Genomic DNA, 27,254 nt, shown 5'->3' with positions numbered 1-27,254 from the left:
AATTCCTGGGAGGAGATTGATGGATAATTAAGGATAACGAGTGGGAGGGGAAACACCACAATGATAGCGGAGCACATGGTGAGCTGTTAAAACAAAACCGATGTGCTCAAAAGACAACAAGGCACGCAGACACAGAGACAAAAGACCGAAAAGACAAAAAAAAAAAAAAAACACAGCAGATCAGACCGAAGTAATAGTATAGGCCTATTTATAAAGCAATGTTAATGGACAGCCTTTGTCACTGTTTAGAATACTATAAAATAATATACTGTCTGTCTCATTCTATCATATCTATGAAACATCAGCTCACAAAAGAATGTTATTTCAAACACTCGACTGATGTTATGAAGTAAGTTTGTCGTAAAAACATGTTATTACATGTCTTTTGTTAGACAACAGGTTTATGAACGCTTCACATTACAAGTTTGGACAGATGTTTGACGCATGTTGCTTTTTCAAATTAACGTTATATGTGACTGAAACTTGCAGTGCTTTCAGAGATGGAGCAGCATTTACTACTGATCACAGAGCTGCTCTTCACTAACATACTTTGCATACATTTATTTGACCAGGAATGAGGAAGCTGCTTAACAGACACACCTGTTTTACACACGTCACTCAAACATAGAAGCAAGACACTATTTCGACTCAGTTCAGGGAAACAGAAACTAAAGTATTGTTGAGCTGTTGTGTGTTTGTGTCTCTCTGTATTCATGCGCTAAAATGGCAGAGGCCAGATTTTCTCAGGATGAGTTCATGTGTCCAGTGTGTCTGGATCTTCTGAAGGATCCAGTGACCATCCACTGTGGACACAGTTACTGTAAGATCTGTATTACAGTCTGCTGGGATCAGGAGGATGAGAAGAGAGTCTACAGCTGCCCTCAGTGCAGACAAACCTTCAGTCCAAGACCTGCTTTGGGCAAAAACACCATTCTGGCTGAACTGGTGGAGAAACTGAAGAAGACTAAACTTCCTGCTGACTGTTACGCTGGAGCCGGAGATGTGGAGTGTGACGTCTGTACTGGAAGAAAATACAAAGCTGTCAAGTCCTGTCTGGTGTGTCAGGAATCTTACTGTCAAACTCATTTTGACCCTCATGAGGAATATCACTCTCGTAAGCCACACAAGGTGATTGATGCCACTGGACGACTGCAGGACATGATCTGCTGTAAACATAATAAAGAGCTAGAAATGTACTGTATCACTGATCAACAATGCATTTGTGTACGGTGTAAGGATTATGAACATAAAAAACACAAAACTGTATCAGCAGCAGCACAGAGGACAGAGAAACACGTATGAATTTAAAGTGATTGTTCAAGCAAAAATGAAAATTCTCTCTTCATTTACTCACCGTCATACCGATCTAAAACGGTTTGACTTTCTTCTGTGGAATTTAAAATATGACATTTTGAAGAACGTCTCATCTATTTTAGTCACACATCCACAGTTTTAACCTCAAAAGGAGACAAAAAGAATCTAAACAACTTCAGCAATTTAAAAAAATAAGTCAGCTTAATTGTACTGAATGTGCACTTGTAGTGTTACTCAAATCTCACATCTTTAAAAATGGGACTTGCAGATAATATAATGTTAATCACATAAAAGGCCACTTACGAATAAAGTAAATGAAATAATGCTGACACTTTGGCTTCATATTTGTTCATAATCTTTAGTCTTATGACATTTCCTGTTGTTGGTTTGTCCTTTAGACTCAGCTGAAGGAGACTCAGATAAAGCTCCGTCAGAGAATCCAGCAGAGAGAGAAAGATCTTCAGCAGCTGAGAGAGGCTGTGGCGTCTCATACGGTGAGTCTGGAGAAGAAGAGAAGTTTATGAAGCCTCAGTTAGGACTCTCCTCCTTCAGTCCCACTGAACTCACTGTGTGATTGTGATGTGTGTCCTAACAGCGCTCTGCACAGACAGCAGTGGAGGACAGTGAGAGGATCTTTACTGAGATCATCCGCTCCATTGAGAGAAGCCGCTCTGAGGCGACACAGCGGATCAGAGATCAGGAAAAGTCTGCAGTGAGTCGAGCTGAAGGACGACTAAAGCGACTGAAGCAGGAGATCAATGATCTGAGGAGGAGAGACGCTGAGCTGGAGCAGCTTTCACACACACAGGATGACATTCATTTCCTGCAGGTAACAGAGATCTAGAAGAACTATGGAAGGCATTTTCTGCCAAATTTAAATAAATAAATTACATGATTAAAATGAAAATGAAAACCAGATTAACGATTTCATTACAGAAATCTGTACGCAAAATATGTGACAAAATTGAGAATTAAAATTAAATTATTTCATTTTCACGGTGACAGTGCATCATCCCTGTCAAATTGAAAAATAAAATGCAATTGGTGATTTTACATTTCATTTTCACTACAGTCTCGAGGCAAGACTGCCAATATTAAAATTAAAAGCCAAACGTGAAAAAGAAACTACAAATACAGTTTTTACAAAGCTCTTTATTAATGCTCACGCAATAATAGTGACACAATTCAAATTCAAATGTAAATTTTCGTTTTCATTTTAATTCCTCTTTTATTTCACAGTTTTCATTTTCGTTTTCATTTTCAAAGACAACCTGCATGCAAATTCTATGTTAATGAGTGGGTGTGGCTTGTAACGGCGCTAGAGGCACGCCTTCTGTAAAGCGAAGTCACCGACGTCCCTGTTGCTGCATAAGTTGAATGTGTGAAACGAAATTATTTAAATGTGATTATATTGTAATCGAGACGACGAGATATGGCGAAATCTGTTAGTGAGCTTTTGCAGGAAGCTGCCGCAGCATTAGTGGAAACAACCAGCCTGACCAGCATACTTCAAACCCTCGGCGCACTGCAGTTCGCACTGAGTCGCGGGCATCTTCAGTTGCCAGAGAAACTGTTAGTCAAGTCAAGTCTTGATCACTAGCTTTAACCGAGGACCTCGGCCAATGTTTCATATTCGCGTCATGCCTTCCATATAACAACGCCCTTCAGCACTAGCCAAGAGTACCTTATTGCTTTTATAAAACGGTTACCACACAATACAAATATTAAACCCGAAAAATATGTAGCCTATCTATGCAACTTTCATGAAGTAAAATCACTAAAAGCCAATTCCTTCCGCTGGAAAAAAAAAATAGTCCCTGACCATAAAGCAACAGGAGAACTTACATTATTTCTCCATTAGATGGAGACAAAGACTGTCTTAATGAGTGAGTCAGTCAGTAGAGAAGACTTTTGAAAAGACTAAACTTGTGATCACGGAGAAGAAAGACGCAACTGACATGAATAGGCACGGACAACCCCTTAACTGTTAAAAGTACAAAATATCACAGCGGACATTCAAACGGATTTTTTATTATGAATATAGGACTGACCTGAAGGAAAATGCTATAATATATATCTAGCCTACTGTAAATGCAGGCCGTCTGGCTATAATTGTTGTAGAAATTGTGTTACTAAGACTTTTGTACACCCAAATAGTTGAATTTCCAAAACAGCCTAATACATGAATGAACCTCATCGATTATGATCTAGTCTAACATCATAATGGCCTTACTACCGGATACTTTGTTTGAACAGTTTCTCTGGCAACTGAAGATGCCCGATATAATTTGCATGCAGGTTGTCTTTGAAAATGAAAACGAAAATGAAAACTGTGAAATAAAAGAGGAATTAAAATGAAAACGAAAATTTACATTTGAATTTGAATTGTGTCACTATTATTGCGTGAGCATTAATAAAGAGCTTTGTAAAAACTGTATTTGTAGTTTCTTTTTCACGTTTGGCTTTTCATTTTAATATTGGCAGTCTTGCCTCGAGACTGTAGTGAAAATGAAATGTAAAATCACCAATTGCATTTTATTTTTCAATTTGACAGGGATGATGCACTGTCACCGTGAAAATGAAATCATTTAATTTTAATTCTCAATTTTGTCACATATTTTGCGTACAGATTTCTGTAATGAAATCGTTAATCTGGTTTTCATTTTCATTTTAATCATTTAATTTATTTATTTAAATTTGGCAGAAAATGCCTTCCATAGAAGAACTGGATCATATGGACTAACTTTAACCATATTTCAAAGATGATAGAATTTAAAGATGTAATTAAATCCTACTTAAGTGACTGAAAAACACTCTAAAGTTTAACTACTTGCATTTAATGTAAATTTTAATTATAATACATTCTTACAATTGCAAATAACATTCAATTAAAGGTAGGGTAGGTAATCCTGTTCAGAAACTTTTTTTTTTATACTGGGTGAAATGGTCCTTCCATCCTGATAGTAGTCAATACATTATGTGTTTAGAAAAAGGAATGAAAAAAATCAGACCTCTGTAGCAGCTGCAGGACAGTAAAAACTCTGACCAATCACTGCCATTCGGTGCGAATGTAAAGAACCAATCAGATGCCTTCATGTCTCGTGCCCGCCCCGAGCCCCACTGCGCGCGCTGCCCTGCGTGCACTCATCACATGTCACCGTTCCCGGAAATATTCAGCTCAAAGCACCCGCATATGCAGTAGAGCTGTAATCGGGCCTTAAAAGTTCGGCCCGAAAAGGCCCGAGCCCGACAGAGTTTGGCCCGAGCCCGACAAGTACAATTTGATTGACAGCTTTTTAAAAGCCCGAACCCGTTTACAGCCCGACTGTCCAAAAGGCCGTCTATCAGCAGTGATAAGAGTGTCGGAGAATAGCGCGGACACGCGCTTCACACCGCGAGCCGGCACACGCACCACTCGGTGGAAAAGGGAGAGAAAGAAAAAAAGAGACGCACGCACACAGCACCTTTGTCTTTCGTAAAAAAAAGGAGTAATTTATACATTTTTTAACATCATTTATTCATGACTAACGGAGGCTAGAGGCCACTTGGAAGTTGGAACAAAGAAATAAAATAAGTCCTCCAGAGACCAGCCTCCATTTCACCTCCTCAAGATCCATTTTCACGCTAATCTAAACACATCACCTGACCGCTCATTTACCACGCAACCCGAAGCGCGAGCCCGAGCCCGGCCCGAGCCCGTGTAAAATAATAGAAATTAAGACCGAACCCGACCAAACCCGTCGGGTCCCGTCGGGTCCCATCGGGTTCGGGCAAAGATCTTCAGCTCTAATATGCAGTCAGCGAAGGCAAACAAGGCAAAAACTACTTCCTCGGACCCTGCCCGCACTCTTGAACGACCTCCTCTGCTTCGCCCTCAACCCCGGACCTGTCCTCGAACCGACGATGCGGTAACGTTACTTGTCTCCGGACTCGGAGTGTACGTTAGTCTTCATTAGAGTCAACAATGTTTTCATCATGGAAACTCTTACATGCAAAACACCGTATATGTTATGAATCTTACACGAAATTCACCTTCATCACAGTGTAACTGATGGTAATGGAAAAACGTGTATCAATGCAACCTGTTTTTAGTTTTGCCTTATAAATAACTTTATTTATTATCGATATGCTAGCTTGATAGTGAGTACTAAAAGAAATCTTATTTGTTTATATTCATAGTGATAAAGTTAGGTATTTTATTACATGTGATTCTGACATGATGTCACTGTATGTACTGCGCTCCTTCCTCTCCACTCGTCTCAGGTAATAAATGCGTCTTCCAGCTGAGCCTGAGCGTTTGGCGTCGCGCGTTCATGTGTTTTGGGGGCGTCGCTTTGGAAGGAGCTCAGAAGGGAGGGGGTGGAGTGAATGGAAATAATGAGCTGTGTTTATTGCAGATTAAAAGGTCTACAGTCACTCGATTTTTATATTTTCTTTTTCAGAGTACTTACATTTTAATTATGTATTGGTATATAAAGACAGTTTAAACAAATTTGGAATGTTTTTTTTTTAGAAAAATGATTACCTACCCTACCTTTAAGTGTCCGAAAACCTTATTCAATCTGCACTTGAGTATAACTTTAAGTATATTATTTCCATAATAAGTATATTTTAAAAGTGTGCTAAAATGTACTAATCCAGTACCTGGCCTGTAGACCCGTTCGCAATTTGGTGTTGGGGGAATTTCTCACTTGAACTGAGTAACTGGGTCCCTAGACATGAAAAATCACTGAGGTGCTCGTCCGCCATAGTGCCACGAATTACGTAATGGTCAAATCAAATATGGCCGCCATCGGATGATGATGATAATCCAACTTCTTTGTTTCTGAATGTTTATACACATGTAATACCTCTATTTAGACTTATTATGGTATGTGGAATTCATTTATGATATTGTTATGGCCATATTGGCTGACCTTTCTCCTTAAAAGGTCATGGTCAAGGTCATTTTCCTATTCTTAAGACCTTGGCCATAACTTGCCCATTATAGAATAAAAAAACAGATGCAATAAGTCTAATTCTACTAAATGTGACATTTAACATTCATTGCTAATATTGTTTTTAACATTAAGGATCATCTTGTCATTAAAATGTCAATGTCAACATAATTTTTCAATAATTCGATTAAAATTTCTTTTTTTATAGTCACTTTTTCTTGTATTTTTTTCCACAATGATTTTTTTTTTATTATAACAAGACATGAAGAGAAGAAATGTAACAGTTATAAACATCCCTTTGAACTTTTATTTTAATTGGGTTTTAGTACAATGATATAAAATAAAACAATTGGGTGCAAATGAAACTATGTAGCAATAAAAGTGATACAAATTACATCATACCAAATTAACTAAAAGTGCACCATATAGTCTGATTTCTCTCAAAGATTAGATTAGATTAGATTAGATTCAATTTATTGTCATTACACAAGTACAGGTACAAGGCAACGAAATGCAATTTAGGACCGACCTGAAGTTAGTAAGAATACAGCATAACATGAGGAGAGTTGAGGAGAAAAAAAAGGCAACCCCCAGACTATGCTCCAATAGGGAGTACAGTTTGGGGACAGTAAAACACCTCAGCAATTTGCACATAATCAGTACACAACATGAACACACAAGACTTGCAACAGGGGAGGGGTGAGGGGGGAGGGGTTGGAGGTAATCCAGCAAAGGCAAGCAGCCATACAAACTGGTGGTAAAAAGCGTCGAAGGCGTGGGATGGGGGGTGGGGGAGGGTGATTGCATATCTGTATCTATGTAAGAGTTCGTGTATGTGTAGGCCTGAAGAGTCGCTACGCCTGGCATCCCAATCTAGGTGCCTCAGTCCGCAGGATGTCATAGCGAAACACAGCAATTGCCATGGAGACAACCTTGATCAGGTCCCAGACAGAGTCAACAATCAGCAGGTGTCAGTGTGGAGTCGGGGAAGGAACGCAAGAGCGTCTCTTTGCAGTGCTCTCTCCAGAGGGAGTTGTTGTTCCAGCAGCGGCCTCGGCCAAGGCCAGTGCTGATAGAGGGGGGCCAAAAGCAGATAAGATTGTGGTTGTTTGGTCTTGGGACGAGTAGCCGCATTCCAATTTACACAGCTCCTGGTCCGTTTGGGTCTCCGAAACGATCCATTTGCCTTTGCAAAGCTGTGAGCTTCTCCATGATGTTATCCATATTGTGGTTCATAGTCACAGTCTGAGTGCCAACAGCTCTGCCCACTGCTTCAATCATAACGGGCAGCCTTGTGGGGCTTTGGACAGCTCTCACCGTCTTCTTAATTCCTCGATAAACCAGGGCAATGCCTAATCCAAACAGCAGAAAACCTGTTATCATGGTTCCGAATAGGTAGATATCTTCAACGTCCTCCACGGAAAGAGCCGCCAGACACACGACCCGCCACCTCTCCCACGCGTCCATCGTGTAGCCAGCTGCGAACGTTCCGGCAGGGCAGTCAGGTTCCCCCGAACCCAAGCTTCTCGTCGAGAAGATGGTGTCAATTGCGTTGAGAGACCAGTTGATCAAATCCATAATTTCTTAATTTGTAGAGCAGTGCGGAGAGAGTCTCTCAAAGTACAAGACAGTAGACGAGACAAGAGGAGCAAAGCAGGGAAGATAAGGGAGAGGAGGGTAGGAAAATGCGACCGCCTTCGTTGAGAGCCAAAGCAAGAATCAAATCAGTGTGTGATACAAATCAAAGTGTACTGTATGTGTGCATGCATGTTAGTGGGATGGGTTTTTACAGGATTACATACTGTGAGCAGACTTGGTGGTAAGGGCTTCAGACATTTTGATGGCAGGAGTGTGCCAAAGTGCTCCTTCCATCCATGTTCTGCTGGCTCTAGTCTTGCTTTGGCGTCCTTGGCTGTTGCAAGCAAGTGGCATGCCGTATGAACCAGAAAAGCCCCTCGTTGGATGTGGCCTCTGATCCACTCTGATCTGAGCACCTTCACTGATGTATATTTCTACCCTGAAGTCATCAAATGTCTTAGCTGTTGTAGTTGACCTGGCCCCAGCCCAGACACACACCAAGTACTTCTCAGCCAACACTGCATCTTGCTCTGTCAAGGTGTCTCCCTCTCCAAAGTTGGCTAAGTATTGGACTGGGTCAGAAGCCATAGCAGTATGTTTAGTCCCCACCTTGCTCATACAGTCATCTCCAGTCAGCATATGTGCTTTAATCACTGTCTTTGTCATTGACACTCCAAGACGAGAAACTGCTTGATGGAGTGGAAGCATTCACCGTGTCTCACCAGTGCCATACTGCTGCCAGATCTCCTTCATCCCGAGTTCTTGGAAGTATGGGCTGTAGTGGAGAAGCAATGCAAAGGTTTCTATGCCATTGGAAACTATGACAACTCTCTTGCACTGCTTCACACGAACAGCCGACTCAACATGCACCAGCAACCTGGCATCAGCCTCCTCAATACAGTTCAAGAGGTCTGGGATCTCTTTGCCACCAGCTGCATTTGCTGGTAGCACCTCATCATCAATGACAATAGAGCTGACAATGACAGACGCATTGGCACTGGCTCGATTGCATACCATATCCCGAGCTAACAGTTGGAGATTCCGCTTGTTCTCCTCAGATGCCCAGAACTTGTCAAGTTGCTGAGGGATGGGTGTGTGTCTGTTCAAGCCAATGATGTCGATGCCTGTTGTTGAGTCTGTACGCCGCATGCGCTCCCCTTCTTTCAGGGACATCTCGATGTAGGAATCTAGTACAAGATGGATGAACTCCGGCTCTTGGCAGAGTGATGATGTTGAGCTGATGATGGCATTGATGACCACACCTAAAGTAGGGAATTGTGCTAGAGGCATCTGTCGCATCTTCAACATGAAGTCTACCACAACATGAGTGGCATAAGTAGACTCAGGACTCCATTGGTTGAGATCAAGTCGAGGCTCAATCTCACTGACAAGTTTTGACATGAGCTAGAAGGTCACCATCAAACAGGGGAGATGCTGAAAGCACATCATGAGAAAGTTTCTGCCGGATACTCATGCCCCGCTCCTTAGCAATGTCCATACTCCTATGTGCCTCGGCCATGTCATCTGAGTAGAACACGGGTCCAATGGAAAGGGCCCATGCAGAGGAACAGATCCTTGAACTGTTCTGTCTCATGCAGGTAAATATCTACAGCCAGGGCAAACACACTTTCATCACACCAAATCGCCACTGACGCCTGATTCAGTTGTCTGCCAACACTCTGAAAGTTGGTGAGGCAATGTCTGATGGTGGCACGCTCAGTAATGGATCTTGGTATGACAAGGATGAAGCAGCATATCTGGTGGCAGGACAGGTCGAACCACTGGCTTGGCATGGTGAGGTACCTCTGGGCATGGCAACTTTGTCTGCAGGATTGGATCAGCATGGCTTAATCCTGTGCTTGACACTGGAGGCTTATGAAGGGGTCTGTTCACTGTGGCATCTTGGAACAGTACTAATGCTGCATAGTGTGAACCCTTGGTACCAGAAAGTGATGATTTATCAGCATAATCGGAGTTGTCCATGCCTGCCATAGTATAATCCTCCCTTGTAAAAGTACTTGGTATGGGTGTCTCTCCATCTTCTGAGCATTTCACTTTTCTTTTCTATGACCTTGACCATGCCCTTTCAAGGTCACAATAACCCAATATGGTCATATCAATTGCAGAAATGAATTAAACATACCATAATTAGTCAAAATAGAAGTATTACATGTGTATAAACATTCAGAAACAAAGAAGTTGGATTTTCATCATCATGCGATGGCGGCCATATTTGATTTGACCATTACGTAATTCGTGGCACTATGGCGGACAAGCACCTCTGTGATTTTTCATGTCTAGGGACCCACTAACTCAGTTCAAGTGAGAAATTCCCCCAACACCAAATTGCGAACGGGTCTACAGGCCAGGTCCAGGACTATACTGGCAAACACTAGAATTTGTATCATTAATGCCACATAATGAATATTATAAGAAAGTCTCTGATTGTGTGAAAGTGCTGGATTGAGCTGAATTACTGAAGATAAATCAAGTCAACAAGAGCTGCACAGATCTGATAGTAGTGCAGGTTATTGAGTGAAGTGTGGAGCTGATGAGTTTTGATTTCTGTTTTCTGTAGAGTTTCCAGTCTCTCTCAGCACCTCCTGAATCTACAGATGTGAATGACATTCCCTTCAGTTCTCTCTCTTCTTTTGATGGAGTGAGAGAATCTGTCCGTCAGCTGAAAGTCAAACTGGAGGATTTCTGCAAAGAGGAGCTCAAGAAGATCTCTGACAGAGGTAAAGTCCTGGGCCTCGTTTATAAACACGTGCGTAGAATGATCCGAAATGTGAATGTCCAACAATTTAAGGAATGTTACTATAATTTATAAAACATCCATATGGATAAACATTTCTCGTAATGTTCGTAAATGCATCACAGTTCAGCTAAAATTCAAGTCCATAGTGAACAAGTGCATCAACTTCACCTACAGAACGGCCACAAAAATCCCTGGATGGTTCAGAGGTTTGGCGCTCATCATCATGGACAAGCATATTTACTGTATATATATTGATTTAGGATAAAATCCAAGATTTGTGTTTTATAAATGGGCCCTGGATATTAATTTGCACTCAGAAATGAGTCCAACATCGTCTAATATCATGAAGAACATCACATTAGAAATGTGTAGAGATGGATGAATTTTATCTTTTCATTTCTCTTCACATTCACCAACATTAATCCCAAAACCAGGAACGACTTCCTACAATGTAAGTGACTAAGAAAACAAGCTGACAAACTCTGAGTGTGTTCATGTTCTTCCTGTAGAAGCTGAAAGAAATCATGATTTATGAGTTTAATAATTGATAATTTAAACGATTATCAGTTGTACTGAGACACTGCTGATACACTGAATATTAAGTTATGAAGAGTTCAGATATATTAAAAGATCAGACAGATTCATAATTCCTGATTCTGATGTGTTTCCTCTCCATCAGGTTCCCATCAGCTCACTCTGGATCTGAACACAGTGAATAAACACCTCCATCTGTCTGAGAGAAACAGAGTGATTACTTACACTATCACAGTCCAGCCGTATCCTGGTCATCCCGACAGATTTGATTATTGGCCTCAGGTGTTGTGTAGAGAGAGTGTGAGTGGACGCTGTTACTGGGAGGTTGAGTGGAGTGGGAATAGTGGTGTGTTTATATCAGTGTCATATAAGAGCATCAGCAGGAAGGGATGGGGTTATGAGTGTTTATTTGGATCTAATGATCAGTCCTGGAGTTTGTACTGCTGTTCCTCCAGTTACTCATTCAGACACAATAAGAAAGCGACTGATCTTCCTGCAGTGTCCATCAGCCGTAGAATAGGAGTGTATGTGGATCAGAGAAGAATAGGAGTGTATGTGGATCACAGTGCAGGAACTCTCTCCTTCTACAGCGTCTCTGACACAGTGAGCCTCATCCACACAGTCCAGACCACATTCACTCAGCCACTCTATCCTGGGTTTTATGTTTGGTCTGGATCATCAGTGAAACTGTGTTGATGCATCAGAATAGACCGTAGAGAGATTTTGCCTGTAATACTTTGAGCTGCTTGGTAAACAGTAACAGTGAGATGTTGTAGAGTCTCTTATTGTCTCTTCATCACATTATTAATACAGCTGAACTTCTGTCACTGAAATAATATAAGAACAAATGTGTGTAATAAATCCTCAGACAATAAGATGTGTGTGTGTGTGTGTGTGTGTGTGTGTTTGTCCCTTTAATGTTTCACATTAGTTTTTTATTAGAATTTTTTTTTCTTTATTATATTTACAGATGTTTTTAACAGTCAGGTGAATGTACTGAGTAAATGCTATACAGTGCGTCCGGAAAGTATTCACAGCGCTTCACTTTTTCCACATTTTGTTATGTTACAGCCTTAAAATTGATTAATTATTTTCCTCAAAATTCTACGAACAAAGTTTGTTTGAAATCTTTGCAAATTTATTATATTGATTAAAAATAAAAAAATGAAAATATCACATGTACATAAGTATTCAAGCACCAATAATATATATAAAACTAACGTTACAAATACATGTTTTGGGAACATTCCCAGAACGTTCTGGGAACCTAAATGTGTTAGCTGGGAACTAACAATAACAACAACAACAACAACAACAAAATAAAATAATATAATATATATCTTTGTTAGGATTTATACATCTCGCTTGATAAAAAAATCGTTTTACTTTTAGCAGCTTTACTTTCACTTTTATTGTTTTCCCGCGTTGAGACCCATTGAACATTTCCTTATCCGTCTTTTTCCATAATTAAAGTCTCAGCGCGCGCTCTCCTGCAGGAGTCTCTCATCGCGGGCACTAGAGCCGTGACTCTTATTGTGAAATATGTTTTTCACATGTTTCTCAAGCTCAGTGTTTGTCTGGACTCACTCCTGTAACACTGCCAAACACAGGTTCTTTTACATCAATGTTTTGGTCTCTCGACAGGTAGAGGGTTCATACAAGGCTTTTTGTATGTATTGATGCTCTTTGCTGCAAAGCAGAATAGCAGGAAAAGCCTGCTATCCATGTGCTCTGAACTTATATTTACAATATTTTCAACTTCACTTGAATAGCAAATAAACACAGCTAGGGGCGTTTAACTCCACTTTTAGACGTGGGAACTTCCATAAGCACTTCCCCTCAGGAGAATCCCTACCGCCATTTTGAAGTGTGTTCAACTTCGTCAAGTGGATGAGCCCTTGATTCGATGAGCCCTCGAGCCCTTGATTTTGACAGAGGCAACAAGTCCACTCATACTGTACACTTCAGGCAGATCCATAGACCACAATGCAACACAACTGTGACAACTTGCAGTGCTCGAACTTGATTTACCCACAAGTGATCACGGGCTCAGTGTGTAACATTTAAACCCATCTAGAGTTCTGCCAGTAGTGGGCACTCCTGCAGTGTAAGCAATGGTGTATAATTTTAAACAAGAGTTAGCAAGGGAGGGGCATAAAAAAGTTGAGCTCTCCTTGACCAGTAATAAGGAAGCTGCTTTACAGACACACCTGTTTTACACACTAAAGTTCAATCAAACATAGAAGCAGTAAACTATTTCGACTCAGTTCAGGGAAACAGAAACTTAAGTATTGTTCAGCTGTTGTGTGTTTGTGTCTCTCTGTATTCATGCGATAAAATGGCAGAGGCCAGAATTTCTCAGGATGAGTTCATGTGTCCAGTGTGTCTGGATCTTCTGAAGGATCCAGTGACCATCCACTGTGGACACAGTTACTGTAAGATCTGTATTACAGGCCACTGGGATCGGGAGGATGAGAAGAGAGTCTACAGCTGCCCTCAGTGCAGACAGACCTTCAGTCCAAGACCTGCTTTGGGTAAAAACACCATTCTGGCTGAACTGGTGGAGAAACTGAAGAAGACTAAACTTCCTGCTGACTGTTACGCTGGAGCCGGAGATGTGGAGTGTGACGTCTGTACTGGAAGAAAATACAAAGCTGTCAAGTCCTGTCTGGTGTGTCAGGAATCTTACTGTCAAACTCATTTTGACCGTCATGAGGAATATCACTCACGTAAGCCACACAAAGTGATTGATGCCACTGGACGACTGCAGGACATGATCTGCCTTAAACATGATAAAGAGCTAGAAATGTACTGTATCACTGATCAACAATGCATTTGTGTACGGTGTAAGGATTATGAACATAAACAACACAAAACTGTATCAGCTGCAGCACAGAGGACAGAGAAACAGGTATGAACTTAAAGAGATTGATTGAGCAAAAGTTAAAATTCTGTCTTCATTTACTCACCGTCATACCGATCTAAAACGGTTTGACTTTCTTCTGTGGAATTTAAAATATGACATTTTGAAGAACGTCTCATCTATTTTAGTCTAAACATTGACAGTTCTAACCTCAAAAGGAGACAAAAAGTAATCTAAACAACTTCAGTGGTTTTTAAAAAAAAAAGTAAGCTTAATTGTACTAAATGTGCAACTGTAGTGTTCCTCAAATCTTTAAAAATGGGTCTTGCAGATAATATAATATTAATTATAATAAAGGCCACTTACAAGTAAAAGTAAATGAAATAATGCTGACACTTTGGCTTCATATTTGTTCATAATCTTTAGTCTTATGTGACATTTCCTGTTATTGGTTTGTCCTCTAGACTCAGCTGAAGGAGACTCAGATAAAGCTCCGTCAGAGAATCCAGCAGAGAGAGAAAGATCTTCAGCAGCTGAGAGAGGCTGTGGCGTCTCATAAGGTGAGTCTGGAGAAGAAGAGAAGTTTGAGACGTCTCAGTTAGGACTCTCCTCCTTCAGTCCCACTGAACTCACTGTGTGATTGTGATGTGTGTGTAACAGCGCTCTGCACAGACAGCAGTGGAGGACAGTGAGAGGATCTTTACTGAGCTCATCCGCTCCATTGAGAGAAGCCGCTCTGAGGTGACACAGCGGATCAGAGATCAGGAAAAGGATGCAGTGAGTCGAGCTGAAGGACGACTGGAGCGACTGGAGCAGGAGATCAATAATCTGAGGAGGAGAGACGCTGAGCTGGAGCAGCTTTCACACACACAGCATCACATCCATTTCCTCCAGGTAACAGAGATCTAGAAGAACAGGATAATAGTGGACTTGAGCAAGATCCTGCTGTGACAGGGAAACATTTCATGAGAGCAGAATGACCTGTTGACTGAGATGTTGAAAGGGATTCAGTCAAGGGGGTTATGGTATCATATAATCATCAGTCAGATTCACATCTGATCATCTTCTTTTTAAAGAGACGACACATACAAAGCCCAGCAAAATCTCATAAGAATTTTTTTTCTGACCTTTTTCTTATTTATATATATATATATGCCCTGTGCTCCACTCAAAACTGGAATATAGTCCGTCACTAATCTGATGCAGATTTGCGAAAACAATGGATACAACATAATCTATTAGAGTTAATAATTTCAAAGTAAATCAGAATAAATAAAAATGTAACAATTTATTATTAGTCAGGTAAATGTATGATGCTAATTACATAATCAATTCAAAGACAATCAATACAAAACATCAAATGCTCAAAGATGAAGAGTAAAAGATGTACCCGACTCAGGAAATACATAATGCATTATGGGCCGATCTCATTACAAATCGCACTGAGCCTCTTGTGCGCTTTCTTTAAATACACAGACCGAGACAGAAACTTATTTCACCTTGAAACATTTGCTAACAATGGGAATTTGCATTAAGAGTTTACACCTTTTGAGAGCAGGATGCCATTTGCCTGGAAGGCATACCCTCCTCTTGTAAGCAAGTTATCTCTAAACTCTTAAAAACTTTATTACCTTTTGGTTTACTTCAGTGGAGAATGATACCTTTGTACCAGCCGCACTGAGACATTTCAAATTATACCAAACATGTATAATACTGTATGATAATTATTCACATTGAACCATATAGATTTGTGGGTGAATTTCAGGTGACCTCAGCATGAACGTGAGACGAGATGGGGAGGTGATTGACTCGGGGATGCTAGTTTCTCAAGAGAGAGTTTAAATGTTAATTTCCAGAAAGGTCCTTTGTCTTCTCTGGGAGTGGTCGTTCCTCAACCAGACTGCCCTGCATTTTCTAATTTCTCAAGTCTTACACATGCCACTCTCCATCACCCGTGACGTCACAAACATTCTCCTCCACAACAACCTCAGACTGCAGCTCTAGCTCCCCCTAGCAGCATTCAAGCTGTATTTCCACCGGCATTCACTCCATCTCGTCTTTCTCTAAGAATTCATCATTCTTTTCTTCTCTGTGCTCACAATTTGCTCAGAAACGCCAACCACATACATCCTTTTATCCCAACATCCATTCCTCTACATCTCCTTCAATTCACAGCAATACATTTCTATGTTTACTCCGGTATTTCTCAATCTATTTATTTATCCACCCATCTATCCACCCGTCCCTCATCCCTCCATCCATCCATTCATCCACCCATTCATACATCCATTCTTCCATCCATTCTTCCATTCATCCCTCTCTTCATCCGTGCCTCCATCCATTCCTCTATCCATACCTCCATTCATCCATCCCTTCACCCTTTATTTGTATAAAGCTTTTCACAATACATATTGTTTCACAGCAGCTTTACATAAAAATATATGCGTCTACATTTACAATTTAGAGTGATCTGTTATCAGAGGTAAATGTACTGTATAAGCAACGCATTCTCATCCTAGGGCGTCATAAACTGACGCTTTTGACATTTCGTCTACATCGAACGCACATGGCAACCTTTAGCGTCAATATGACACGCACAGAGCTTTGTTCGGTTATGGGTAGGTTTAGGTCTGGGGTAGGGTTAGGGTTAGACCGCTAGGAGGCGCCTTCTGGTCCATATCTATCTGCGTCTCATATTGACGCTAAAGGGTGCCATGTGCGTTCGATGTAGACGAAATGTCAAAAGCGTCAGTATATGACGCCTTGGGATGAGAACGGCCCGTATAAGTTATGTTTTCTGAGATGTTCATATACAAATCACACAAGTTAGCTAAAAATGTATTATTTTAAACAATGTAATAATTTAAGGAAGAAGCAATGAGCTTCTTGAAGTAATGAATACATGTTTTCTAACAAACAATTATGACATATAGAAATCGTACCATTGGTTCCATCCATCCAGGAAATCAATGGAAAGAGAAGTGTAGTGTGACCGCGCTTATCTCTTCAGTCCAGATACCTCATCTAGCACTACAAGGAATTCTACTTTACGCGGGCCAATCTAGACTCCTTCAACCTCCATTTCTATTTAACTGGTCTATCCTTTTGCCCCTCACCCCCTTCTCCACCCCTACCGCTCCCTTCCCCAATATCCTACATCCTGCCATATAGCAACAACCAATATAGTTAGCTACAGCTGCACCATCTACTCTGCAAGCTTCAGCTACCCATCACACTCTCCAATCTCAGCAGCTACGCTAGAAAATTTTAGCAGGTAATTTATAGATCTAGCCTAGCTCATCCAGTCATCTGATCTTTCTAAAATAATTTAATTATTCTTCTCCATGCTCACAATTTGCTCAAAACCCCACTCACACACATCCTTTCATCCCAACCTCAATCCCTCTACCCTTCCTTCAGCAGTTCATAGCAATATGGCTTCTGTTTACTCCATTTCTATTTTCAACCAGTCTATCCTTTCTCAAGTGGTCTCAAGTGGTTTCCCCAAATTTAACTGAAAATGCAACTTTTAATGACTTCTGTAGTTCCCAAATTATTCAACCCCCCTAAATAGAATCCCTCACAACAGCACAAAAAGGTGTTGTCTCAAGCACACTTGATGCAACTAATCAAGGGCTTCATTAGTTGCACCAGGTGTGCTTAAGCTAGAACACACAACATATCTGAACTGGCTAGGTTTGTTGAGTGTCACGTTTGACTGCAAGTTAGAAATATGGCAAATAATTCAAAAGAATGGTCCAAAAAGTTCAGAGAAGTTATCATTGCCCTTCACAAACAAGGAACAGGATACAAAAAGATAGTGAAAGCACTAAATGTTCTTAGAGACACAGTTGGAAGGATAGTTTACAAGTTTAAAGTTAAAGGAACAGTCGTTACACTTCCTCTATGGGGCAGAAAAAGGAAGCTATCAAACGGCTGCAACCAGATTTCTGAGAAGACAGGTTCAGAAAAACCCTTGAGTGACTGCAAAAGACCTGCAGCAAGACTTGGTGGCAACAGGTACTGAGGTTTCAGCTGGAAGGCAAGGCAAGTACTAATCGCATGCCAGAACTCCAAGACGTGCACCCCTACTGACCCAAAAGCACAAGAAAAGTGGGCTCCAATTTGCTCAAAATCATATAAATGAGCCATAGAAGTTTGGGGATTCTGTTCTGTGGTGCGATGAAACAAAACTGGAACTTTTCGGCCCTATGGATCAGCGGTATGTCTGGAGGAAGAAGAATGAAGCATATGCTGAAATGAACACTCTATCTACTGTTAAGCATGGTGGGACTCAGTAATGCTCTGTGGCTGCTTTGCATCCTCTACCACTGGAAACCTGCTGCGTGTGGAAGGCAAGATGGATTCATTGAAATATATCAGGAAATATAAGGAGAAAACGTCATGCCGTCAGTGAGGAAGCTGAAGCTTGGGCGTCATTGGACCTTCCAACAGGACAATGATCCCAAGCATATCTCAAATTCCATCAATTCAAGTCAAGTCAAGTCATCTTCATTTATATAGTGCTTTTAACAATGTAGATTGTTCCAAAGCAGCTTTACATTGATAATAGGATATTAAAGTACGGTGTTTTGGCTTTATAGCAGCTGTAGAATAAAGTTATTGTCCAGCTAAAGTTAATTTGATTGATTCACTTCCGTCGCGACGATCATTAGTTATTAACTTTGGGGCCGCTAACACAACACCGTTTTAACAGAAAACTCTTAAGTTCTTTCTGTGCAAACTTTAAAAACGCAAACCAGTGAGAACGGCGATGGTGTGTTGCGAGTTCAGTCTATAGGTATGTGCGTTTGAATATATGTGGACAGGTGTGTAGTCCTTACCTACAAATCAACCCTCAACATACTACTTGTCTGGCCTTAAAATGAATAAAACAGAATTTTTATCGCTTCCATGTAGCCACGCGAACCGGAATTATCCCGACAACGCTTTATCTGTAGAGAGGTAAAGGGAGGGGAGGGAGGCCTTCACAGGGAAGAGCCTAGTTGGGTAGCAGGTCCTTCATCAGATCTGGATACGGCCTGGATCCAGCGGACTGCGGTAAACCTCGGGATAAACAGAGAGACTAATATTAACGTAGATGCCATTCTTCTTATGATGTAACGAGTACATCAGGATTTATGGGAAGTGTTCCCGATTCCGGCTGACCTAATCTATGCAGCCTAACATTGAATTATAGAAGTCTATAATGTGTTATGTGTATGCTAGGTCAAAGAGATGTGTTTTTAGTCTAGCTTTGAACTGACAGAGTGTGTCTGCTTCCCGGACAATGTTAGGAAGACTGTTCCAAAGTTTTGGTGCTAAATAGGAAAAGGATCTACCGCCAGCAGTCGATTTTGATATTCTAGGTATTATCAACTGGCCGGAATTTTGAGATCGCAATAGACGTGAAGGACTATAATGCGTTAAGAGCTCGCTCAAGTACTGCGGAGCTAAACCATTTAGTGCTTTGTAAATAATCAGCAATATTTTTAAATTTATACGATGTTTAATAGGGAGCCAGTGCAGTTTTGACAGAACTGGGCTGATATGGTCATACTTCCTGGTTCTGGTAAGAACTCGAGCTGCTGCGTTTTGGACCAGCTGTAATTTGTTTATTAAGCGTGCAGGGCAACCACCCATAATAGCATTACAATAACATACAATAATCAAGACATGGTTGCAGAAGTAGTCCTGGAAGATTCTACAGTGGCCATCACAGTCACCTGACTTGAACCCCATAGAAAATCTCTGGTGGAATTTGAAGAAGGCGGTTGAAGCACACAAACCTAAGAATATTACTGAACTTGAGGCCATTGCTCATGAGGAATGGGCTAAGATTCCTCAGAAAAGCTGTCAGAAGCTGTTGTCTGGTTATACATCTTGATTGCAACTATAGTTACTAGCACTTCCAGGCCACATCAATTAAGGCATTTGGATAATCCCTCAAGGGAAATCCTTCTTGTCCAACCTTCTGTTGAACGCAGCAGCCATCCCCTATCTCCACGGCAGAGTCACGTTGAAACACACCTCTGGCAACAATTCTCATCTTGGAATGGCATTCATTATTTTCTACATTGACTACATCACTCATCCCGATGACTCTAAATCATACACGGACGCAGCACACTATATTATGGTGGGCGCCAATTTACATCCAAATGGCCCCAAAGTTCAGCTCTCTCAACCCGCAGTAATGCGTGCTATACTCAATAATCATAGCCACCATCCTTTTTGGGGCCATGTATGGTCTAGAAATTCAGACTTATGGCTCCAGAATTAGACATTCATCCAATACCGGTCCCGCCATTTTCGTTTCCGTCCTACTTAGCCTCTGCATCCTCTTGCTACGCTCAGGCTATTTAAACCCTGCCATCGCCTGAACCTAAAGTCCATGTTCCTGGTTGTCTTTTTGGCTTCCTATGGCATTCAGAAATGTACCTCTGTTTTCATCCACCTTCAATCTCTACATCCATCCCTGCATCTCTGTAATTTCTCTTTCTTTTAGACAGTCATATTCACTCTTCGGAGAAGCAAAACAGACCATTTCGGAGCTTCTTACCCCATTTACATCTTCCGTTTAAACTCCTTCCTCAGCCCATTTGAACCTAATTCTAAATATGTTCACTCCAGGCTTATTGCCAGAGCAACTCTCAGAGCATCTCCCCTTCTCACCGAAACCAAAAACTGGCCACAAGACCCACAAGGTTCAGCAAGCACTTCTATCAATCTCGACCTCAGTGGCCAGACGAGATATCTCAGACGAGACGATCCGATTCCTTGGCTGTTGATCTTCAGAAGCTCACCGACTTCTGTCAAGCCAAGCTTACCTCAGCTCTTCCCAAACTTTGGGGGTCCTAATCACTCGGCTTACATTTAACTGAGATGATGCCCCCACACTGAGTTTCCAGGCCTGATATGAGTTGACTAGTTAACTGAAGTTCAGGAGTGGGGCATGCCTCAACCAGTCACCTGACTTCTCAAAATGGGCCACCTCCTACAGTGCCGTTTGTCTCGTTCTCTCGAAGCCTCCCTTCCCAACCCTTTCTCATCCATTCAACCATCTATATCATCCCCTCAATATATCATCCCCTTAATAAGCCTTTAATGCCACTTAATGAATATTATAAGAAAGTATCTGATTGAGTGAAAGTGCTGGATTGATACGAGTCACTGTTGACTCAAGTGAACAAGAGCTGCACAGATCTGATAGTAGTGCAGGTTATTGAGTGAAGTGGAGCTGATGAGTTTTGATTTCTGTTTTCTGTAGAGTTTCCAGTCTCTCTCAGCACCTTCTGAATCTACAGATGTGAATGACATTCCCTTCAGTTCTCTCTCCTCTTTTGATGGCGTGAGACAATCTGTCCGTCAGCTGAAAGTCAAACTGGAGGATTTCCACAAAGAGGAGCTCAAGAAGATCTCTGACAGAGGTAAAGTCCTGGGCCTCGTTTATAAACACGTGCGTAGGATGATCCTAAATGTAAATGTTCAACAATTTAAGGAATGTTACTATAATTTATAAAACATCCATATGGACAATCATTTTTCATAATGTTCGTAAATGCATCACAGTTCAGCTAAAATTCAAGTCCATAGTGAACAAGTGCATCAACTTCAACTACAGAGCTGCCACAAAAATCCCTGGATGGTTCAGAGGTTTGGCACTCATCATCATGGACAAGCATATTTATATATATTGATGTAGGATGAAATCCATAGAATTTAGGATCAAATCATATGTGTTTTATAAACGAGGCCCCTGGAGATTCATTTGCTCTCAGAAATTAGTCCAACATCATCTAATATCATGAAGAACATCACATTAGAAATGTATAGAGATGGATGAATTTTATATTTTCATTTCTCTTCACACTGTTCATGTCTGTTTATTTCCACAGTCACATTCACCAACATTAATCCCAAAACCATGAATGACTTCCTTCAATGTAAGTCAAGAAAACTAGCAGACAAACTCACTGAGTGTGTTCATGTTCTTCCTGTTGAAGGTGAAAGAAACCAGTCCTGGGCCTCCATGGAATTTAGGATTAAATCCAAGTCACCTTTATTTATATAGTGCGTTTTACAATACAGATTGTTTCAATTAGCTTTCATTAGCAGAGATAATGAATATATAATGCGACAATAATGCGACAAAGTTTGTTTCTAAAAGAAAATATAGTCACAGTCCAGCTTAAGTAGGTTCAGTAATAGTTCATTTTTGTTGTAAAAAAAAGTTATTAATGTAGTTCATTTATCTATACAGCCGCTCTGGAGAAAACAGTGATGTCATCGTCCAACTCAGGTGAGTTCTCATATAATGGTGTCAATGCAGGGAGATCAATAATATTGTTTAATATTAAATTCTCTCTTTGGCTCTCAACGAAGGCGGTCGCACTTTCTTCCCCTCCTGTCCCTTATCTCCCCTGCTTTGCTGCTCTCGTCTCGTCTACTGTCTTGTATGTACTTTGAGAGACTCTCTCCGCACTGCTCTACAAACTAAGAAATTATGGATTTGATCAACTGGTCTCTCAACGCAATTGACACCATCTTCTCGACGAGAAGCTTGGGTTCGGGGGAACCTAACTGCCCTGCCGGAACGTTCGCAGCTGGCTACACGATGGACGCGTGGGAGAGGTGGCGGGTCGTGTGTCTGGCGGCTCTTTCCGTGGAGGACATTGAAGATATCTACCTATTCGGAACCATGATAACAGGTTTTCTGCTGTTTGGATTAGGCATTGCCCTGGTTTATCGAGGAATTAAGAAGACGGTGACAGCTGTCCAAAACCCCACAAGGCTGCCCGTCATGATTGAAGCAGTGGGCAGAGCTGTCAGCACTCAGACTGTGAATATGAACCACTATATGGATAACATCATGGAGAAGCTCACAGTTTTGGAAAGGAAAGTGGATCGTCTCGGAGACCAAGATGGACCAGGAGCTGTGTAAATTGAATGCGGCTACTTGTCCCAAGACCAAACAACCCCAATCTTATCTGCTTTCGGCCCCCTTCTATCAGCAGTGGCCTTGGCCGAGGCCGCTGCTGGAACAACAACTCCTCCAGAAGAGCACTGCAGCGAGACGCTCTTGCGTTCCTTCCCCGACTCCACACTGACACCTGCTGATTGTTGACTCTGTCTGGGACCTGACCAAGGTTGTCTCCATGGCAATTGCTGTGTATCACTATGACATCCTGCGGACTGAAGCACCTAGATTAGGATGCCAGGCGTAGCGACTCTCCAGGCCTACACATACACGAACTCTTACATATATACAGATATGCAATCACCCCCCCACCCCTAATCCCTCGCCTTCGACGTTTTGTACCCCCAGTCTGACAGGCGGGTCTGTGACCAGCGCCGAGAATGGCTGCAGGACCGGATGGCTGCTTGCCTGTGCTGGGTTACCTCCATCCCCCACTCCCCTCCCCTGTTGCAAGTCTTGTGTGTTCATGTTGTGTACTGATATGTGCTAATGTTGCTGAGGTGTTTTTTACTGTTCCCAAACTGTACTCCTTACAGGAGCATAGTCTGGGGGTTACCTTTTTTTCTCCTCACCTCTCCTCATGTCATGCTGTTTTTTTTTCCTCAATGCTCTGTCTTCCTGTCCTGTCTACCCCCTTGTCATATTGTATGTATGTTTTGTATGGACAGGTTGATGGCTAATTTCGCTGGTACTTGTGACTAGTGACAATAAAGCTACTACTACTACTACTACTACTACTACTACTACTAAATGTCCCCAACTAAGCAAGCCAAAAGCCAAAGTTGACAAAGGCGACAGTGGCAAGGAACCAAAACACCATCAGGTGACAGAATGGAGAAAAAAAACCTTGGGAAAACCAGGCTCAGTCGGGGGCCAGTTCTCCTCTGGCCAATGAACGAACAATGTATAATTATAATTCAGGCAGCATTATAGGTCAGAAATCAGATTGAATCCAAAAATTCTGAATATTATCCAGTTCTGGTTGAAGATCAGAGTCACGCCGGTATGTTGAGGAGACAGGTGTGTTGAGGATCAGTGCCGATGGCTGTCGTGTCGATGAGTCTAGTTGACACAATCTCTGCTGACACTTCAGGGATGCGTTGTGGTCGTGTCTAGGCACAGGTCCACCATCTGGTCTGGATACGGCCTGGATCCGGCTGATTACAGTAAACCCCGGAATAAACAGAAAGTCTAACATCAGCGTAGATGCCATTGAGCCCCCTGGAGATTCATTTGCTCTCAGAAATGAGTCCAACATCATCTAATGTCATGTAGAACATCATATTAGAAATGTGTGGAAATGGATGAATTTTATCATATAATTTCTCTTCACACTGTTCATGTCTGTTTATTTCCACAGTCACATTCACCAGCATTAATCCCAAAACCAGGAACGACTTCCTACAATGTAAGTCACTAAGAAAACGAGCAGTCAAACTCACTGAATGTGTTCATGTTCTTCCTGCAGAAGCTGAAAGAAATCATGATTTATGAGTTTAATAATTGATAATTTAAAAGATTATCAGCTGTACTGAGACACTGCTGATACACTAAATATTAAGTCATGAAGAGTTCAGCTACATTAAAAGATCAGACAGATTCATATTCCTGATTCTGATGTGTTTTCTCTCCATCAGGTTCCCATCAGCTCACTCTGGATCTGAACACAGTGAATAAACGCCTCAGTCTGTCTGAGAGGAATGGAGTGATTACTTACATTGGCACAGTTCAGTCGTATCCTGATCATCCCGACAGATTTAATTATTGGCCTCAGGTGTTGTGTAGAGAGAGTGTGTGTGGACGCTGTTACTGGGAGATTGAGTGGAGTGGGAATAATGGTGTGTTTATATCAGTGTCATATAAGAGCATCAGCAGGAAGGGAAAGGGTATTGAATGTGTGTTTGGAGGGAATGATCAGTCCTGGAGTTTGTACTGCACTCCCTCCAGTTACTCTTTCCGACATAATAAGAAAGCGACTGATCTTCCTGTAAAATCCATCAGCCGTAGAATAGGAGTGTATGTGGATCACAGTGCAGGAACTCTCTCCTTCTACAGCGTCTCTGACACAATGAGCCTCATCCACACAGTCCAGACCACATTCACTCAGCCACTCTATCCTGGGTTTTATGTTTGTTCTGGATCATCAGTGAAACTGTGCTGATGCATCAGAATAGACTGTAGAGAAATTTTACCTGTAATACTTTGAGCTGCTTGATAAATCAGCAACAGTGAGTTTGTAGATGTTGTAGAGTCTCTTATTTTCTCTTCATCACATTATTATTACAGCTGAACTTCTGTCACTGAAATAATATAAGAACAAATGTGTGTAATAAATCCTCAGACAATAAGATGTGTGTCTGTGTGTGTGTGTTTGTCCCTTTCATGTTTCAAATTAGTTTTTTATTATCTTTTTTTTTTTTTTTTTTTTTTTTACAGATGTTTTTAACAGTCAGGTGAATGTACTGAGTAAATGCTATACAGTGCGTCCGGAAAGTATTCACAGCGCTTTTTTTCCACATTTTGTTATTTTACAGCCTTAAAGGGACAATATGTAGCTTTTTAGGTATTTTATTATCTAAAATCAATATTTTTATTCATAAATATGCCCTCAATGGTGTACAAATACGCCAATGATCAGACTAATCCTCGTAAACGAAGAATTTATTATCTTTATATACATGGGACGGGTAGGTACAAAAAGTACTAGAGAGGGACAAAAAGTACTAGGCCAACGCGTTTCTACAATGCGTTTCGTTCAGAGCCAGCGTCACGTGACTGAAGCCAGCAGAAGCGGAGGAGCAGAGCAGTGAGAAACGCTTGTCACTGCCGCGGCAAGTTTAAAAGGCTGCACTGCATGGTTATTTATACACCGTTCATTCATACATACATATGAGTCACAGGATAAGGACTCCTCGTCATCGAAAAAGTCCAAAATAGACCGTAAAAGGAAACGTGACCGGAGATTACAAAAACAAGGGTTAATGTCGGGATAGCTAATGCAGGAGAAAGCTTTCAAAAGAGACGCTGAAGTTGCCTGCTTTCTTCTCGACAGGTAAGTCAATGTTACGGTCTTAATTACAAGCTTATTTTTCATTGCTTGGTTGTGAACTTTATTATATAGATAGTAGAACATTTATAGTTATATCTATTTATCTATTCTATTCATAGTAAGTTAAACAGGCTCTGATGAATAGCAGCTATTGAGTAAAGTAACGTTAGAGAAGGCACGGATGATGATGATATCTAACAATGCACGTACTTCAAAAATATAACGAATAAAGGCGGCATTTCTACTAACTACCATAGTTAATGTTTTTCACAGTCAGTAATTCATACTGTAACATTCTTTTTTTCGTTGATTCAAGTTTCAGTTTGTTTTAAATAACAAACCAGTTCACCCGAAGGAAAACTCGAAGTGCTATTATAAGACATCCTGTCATAGCTTTTTGGTACATAACGTCTACCGTAGATGCAACGCGCATTTGGAAAAGTGAGGCGCTGAAGAGCATTATTCGTTTGAATGCAAAATACAGTTTCACCACTAGATGGGAGAAATTCCTACTTAGTGTCCCTTTAAAATTTGATTAATTTCCTCAAAATTCTACGAACAAAGTTTGTTTGAAATCTTTGCAAATTTATTATATTGATTAAAAATAATGTATGTATGTTCATAAGTATTCAAGCACCAAATATATATATATATATAAAACTAACGTTACAAATACATGTTTTGGGAACATTCCCAGAACGTTCTGGGAACCTAAATGTGTTAGCTGGGAACTAACAACAACAACAACAACAACAACAAAATAAAATAAATAATATATATCTTTGTTAGGGTTTATACATTTCGCTTGATAAAAAAATCGTTTTACTTTTAGCACCTTTACTTTCACTTTTATTGTTTTCCCGCGTTGAGACCCATTGACCATCCCTCCTCCTTCTCTTGAGAGAGCCAGTTCTCCTCCAGAGGCGGCCAGCGAGTCGCCACATGACTGTCAGGACGAGTCTTGTGTCCCAGTCCAAGAACAAGAAACTCCAGGGCCTGAAATTTCCAGAAGTCCTAGATTAGACGAAGATCGTGATGGATGCAACATTCCAGATGGTAGCATGTTCATTTCATTACATGGTTTTATTTATTTACCTTGTTGTTCCTCAACAAGCTTTGTCCATAAACCTTCTTCATTTTACTTTACTGTAGGATCAAGTGAACATCCATCTCTCAACAAAACAAACAACCTGCAAAACCTCTACTGGGATTCTTGCAAAAGCTGCAAGAGAATGTGGCCG

General features: G+C 41.1%; 1 protein-coding gene across 1 annotated transcript; it reads left to right on the top strand.

Annotated features, from left to right (window-relative positions):
- Positions 1-723: 723 nt before the first annotated feature.
- LOC311295655 (E3 ubiquitin/ISG15 ligase TRIM25-like) lies at positions 724-25,125 on the top strand (the record flags this gene model as incomplete). The annotated part of the gene is made up of 12 exons (XM_084417120.1): positions 724-1,296; positions 1,713-1,808; positions 1,910-2,143; positions 10,408-10,567; positions 11,267-11,686; positions 13,350-14,032; positions 14,449-14,544; positions 14,645-14,878; positions 21,255-21,414; positions 21,883-21,930; positions 24,325-24,372; positions 24,602-25,125. 12 exons carry the CDS (start codon positions 724-726, stop codon positions 25,123-25,125), a joined length of 3,276 nt encoding a protein of 1,091 aa, XP_084273246.1.
- Positions 25,126-27,254: the final 2,129 nt, after the last annotated feature.

Source organism: Rutilus rutilus (assembly GCF_951802725.1).
Source record: "Rutilus rutilus genome assembly, chromosome: 8".
In the NCBI taxonomy this organism is placed as follows: Eukaryota; Metazoa; Chordata; class Actinopteri; order Cypriniformes; family Leuciscidae; genus Rutilus; species Rutilus rutilus.
This window is presented reverse-complemented; position numbering and strand designations above follow the sequence as displayed.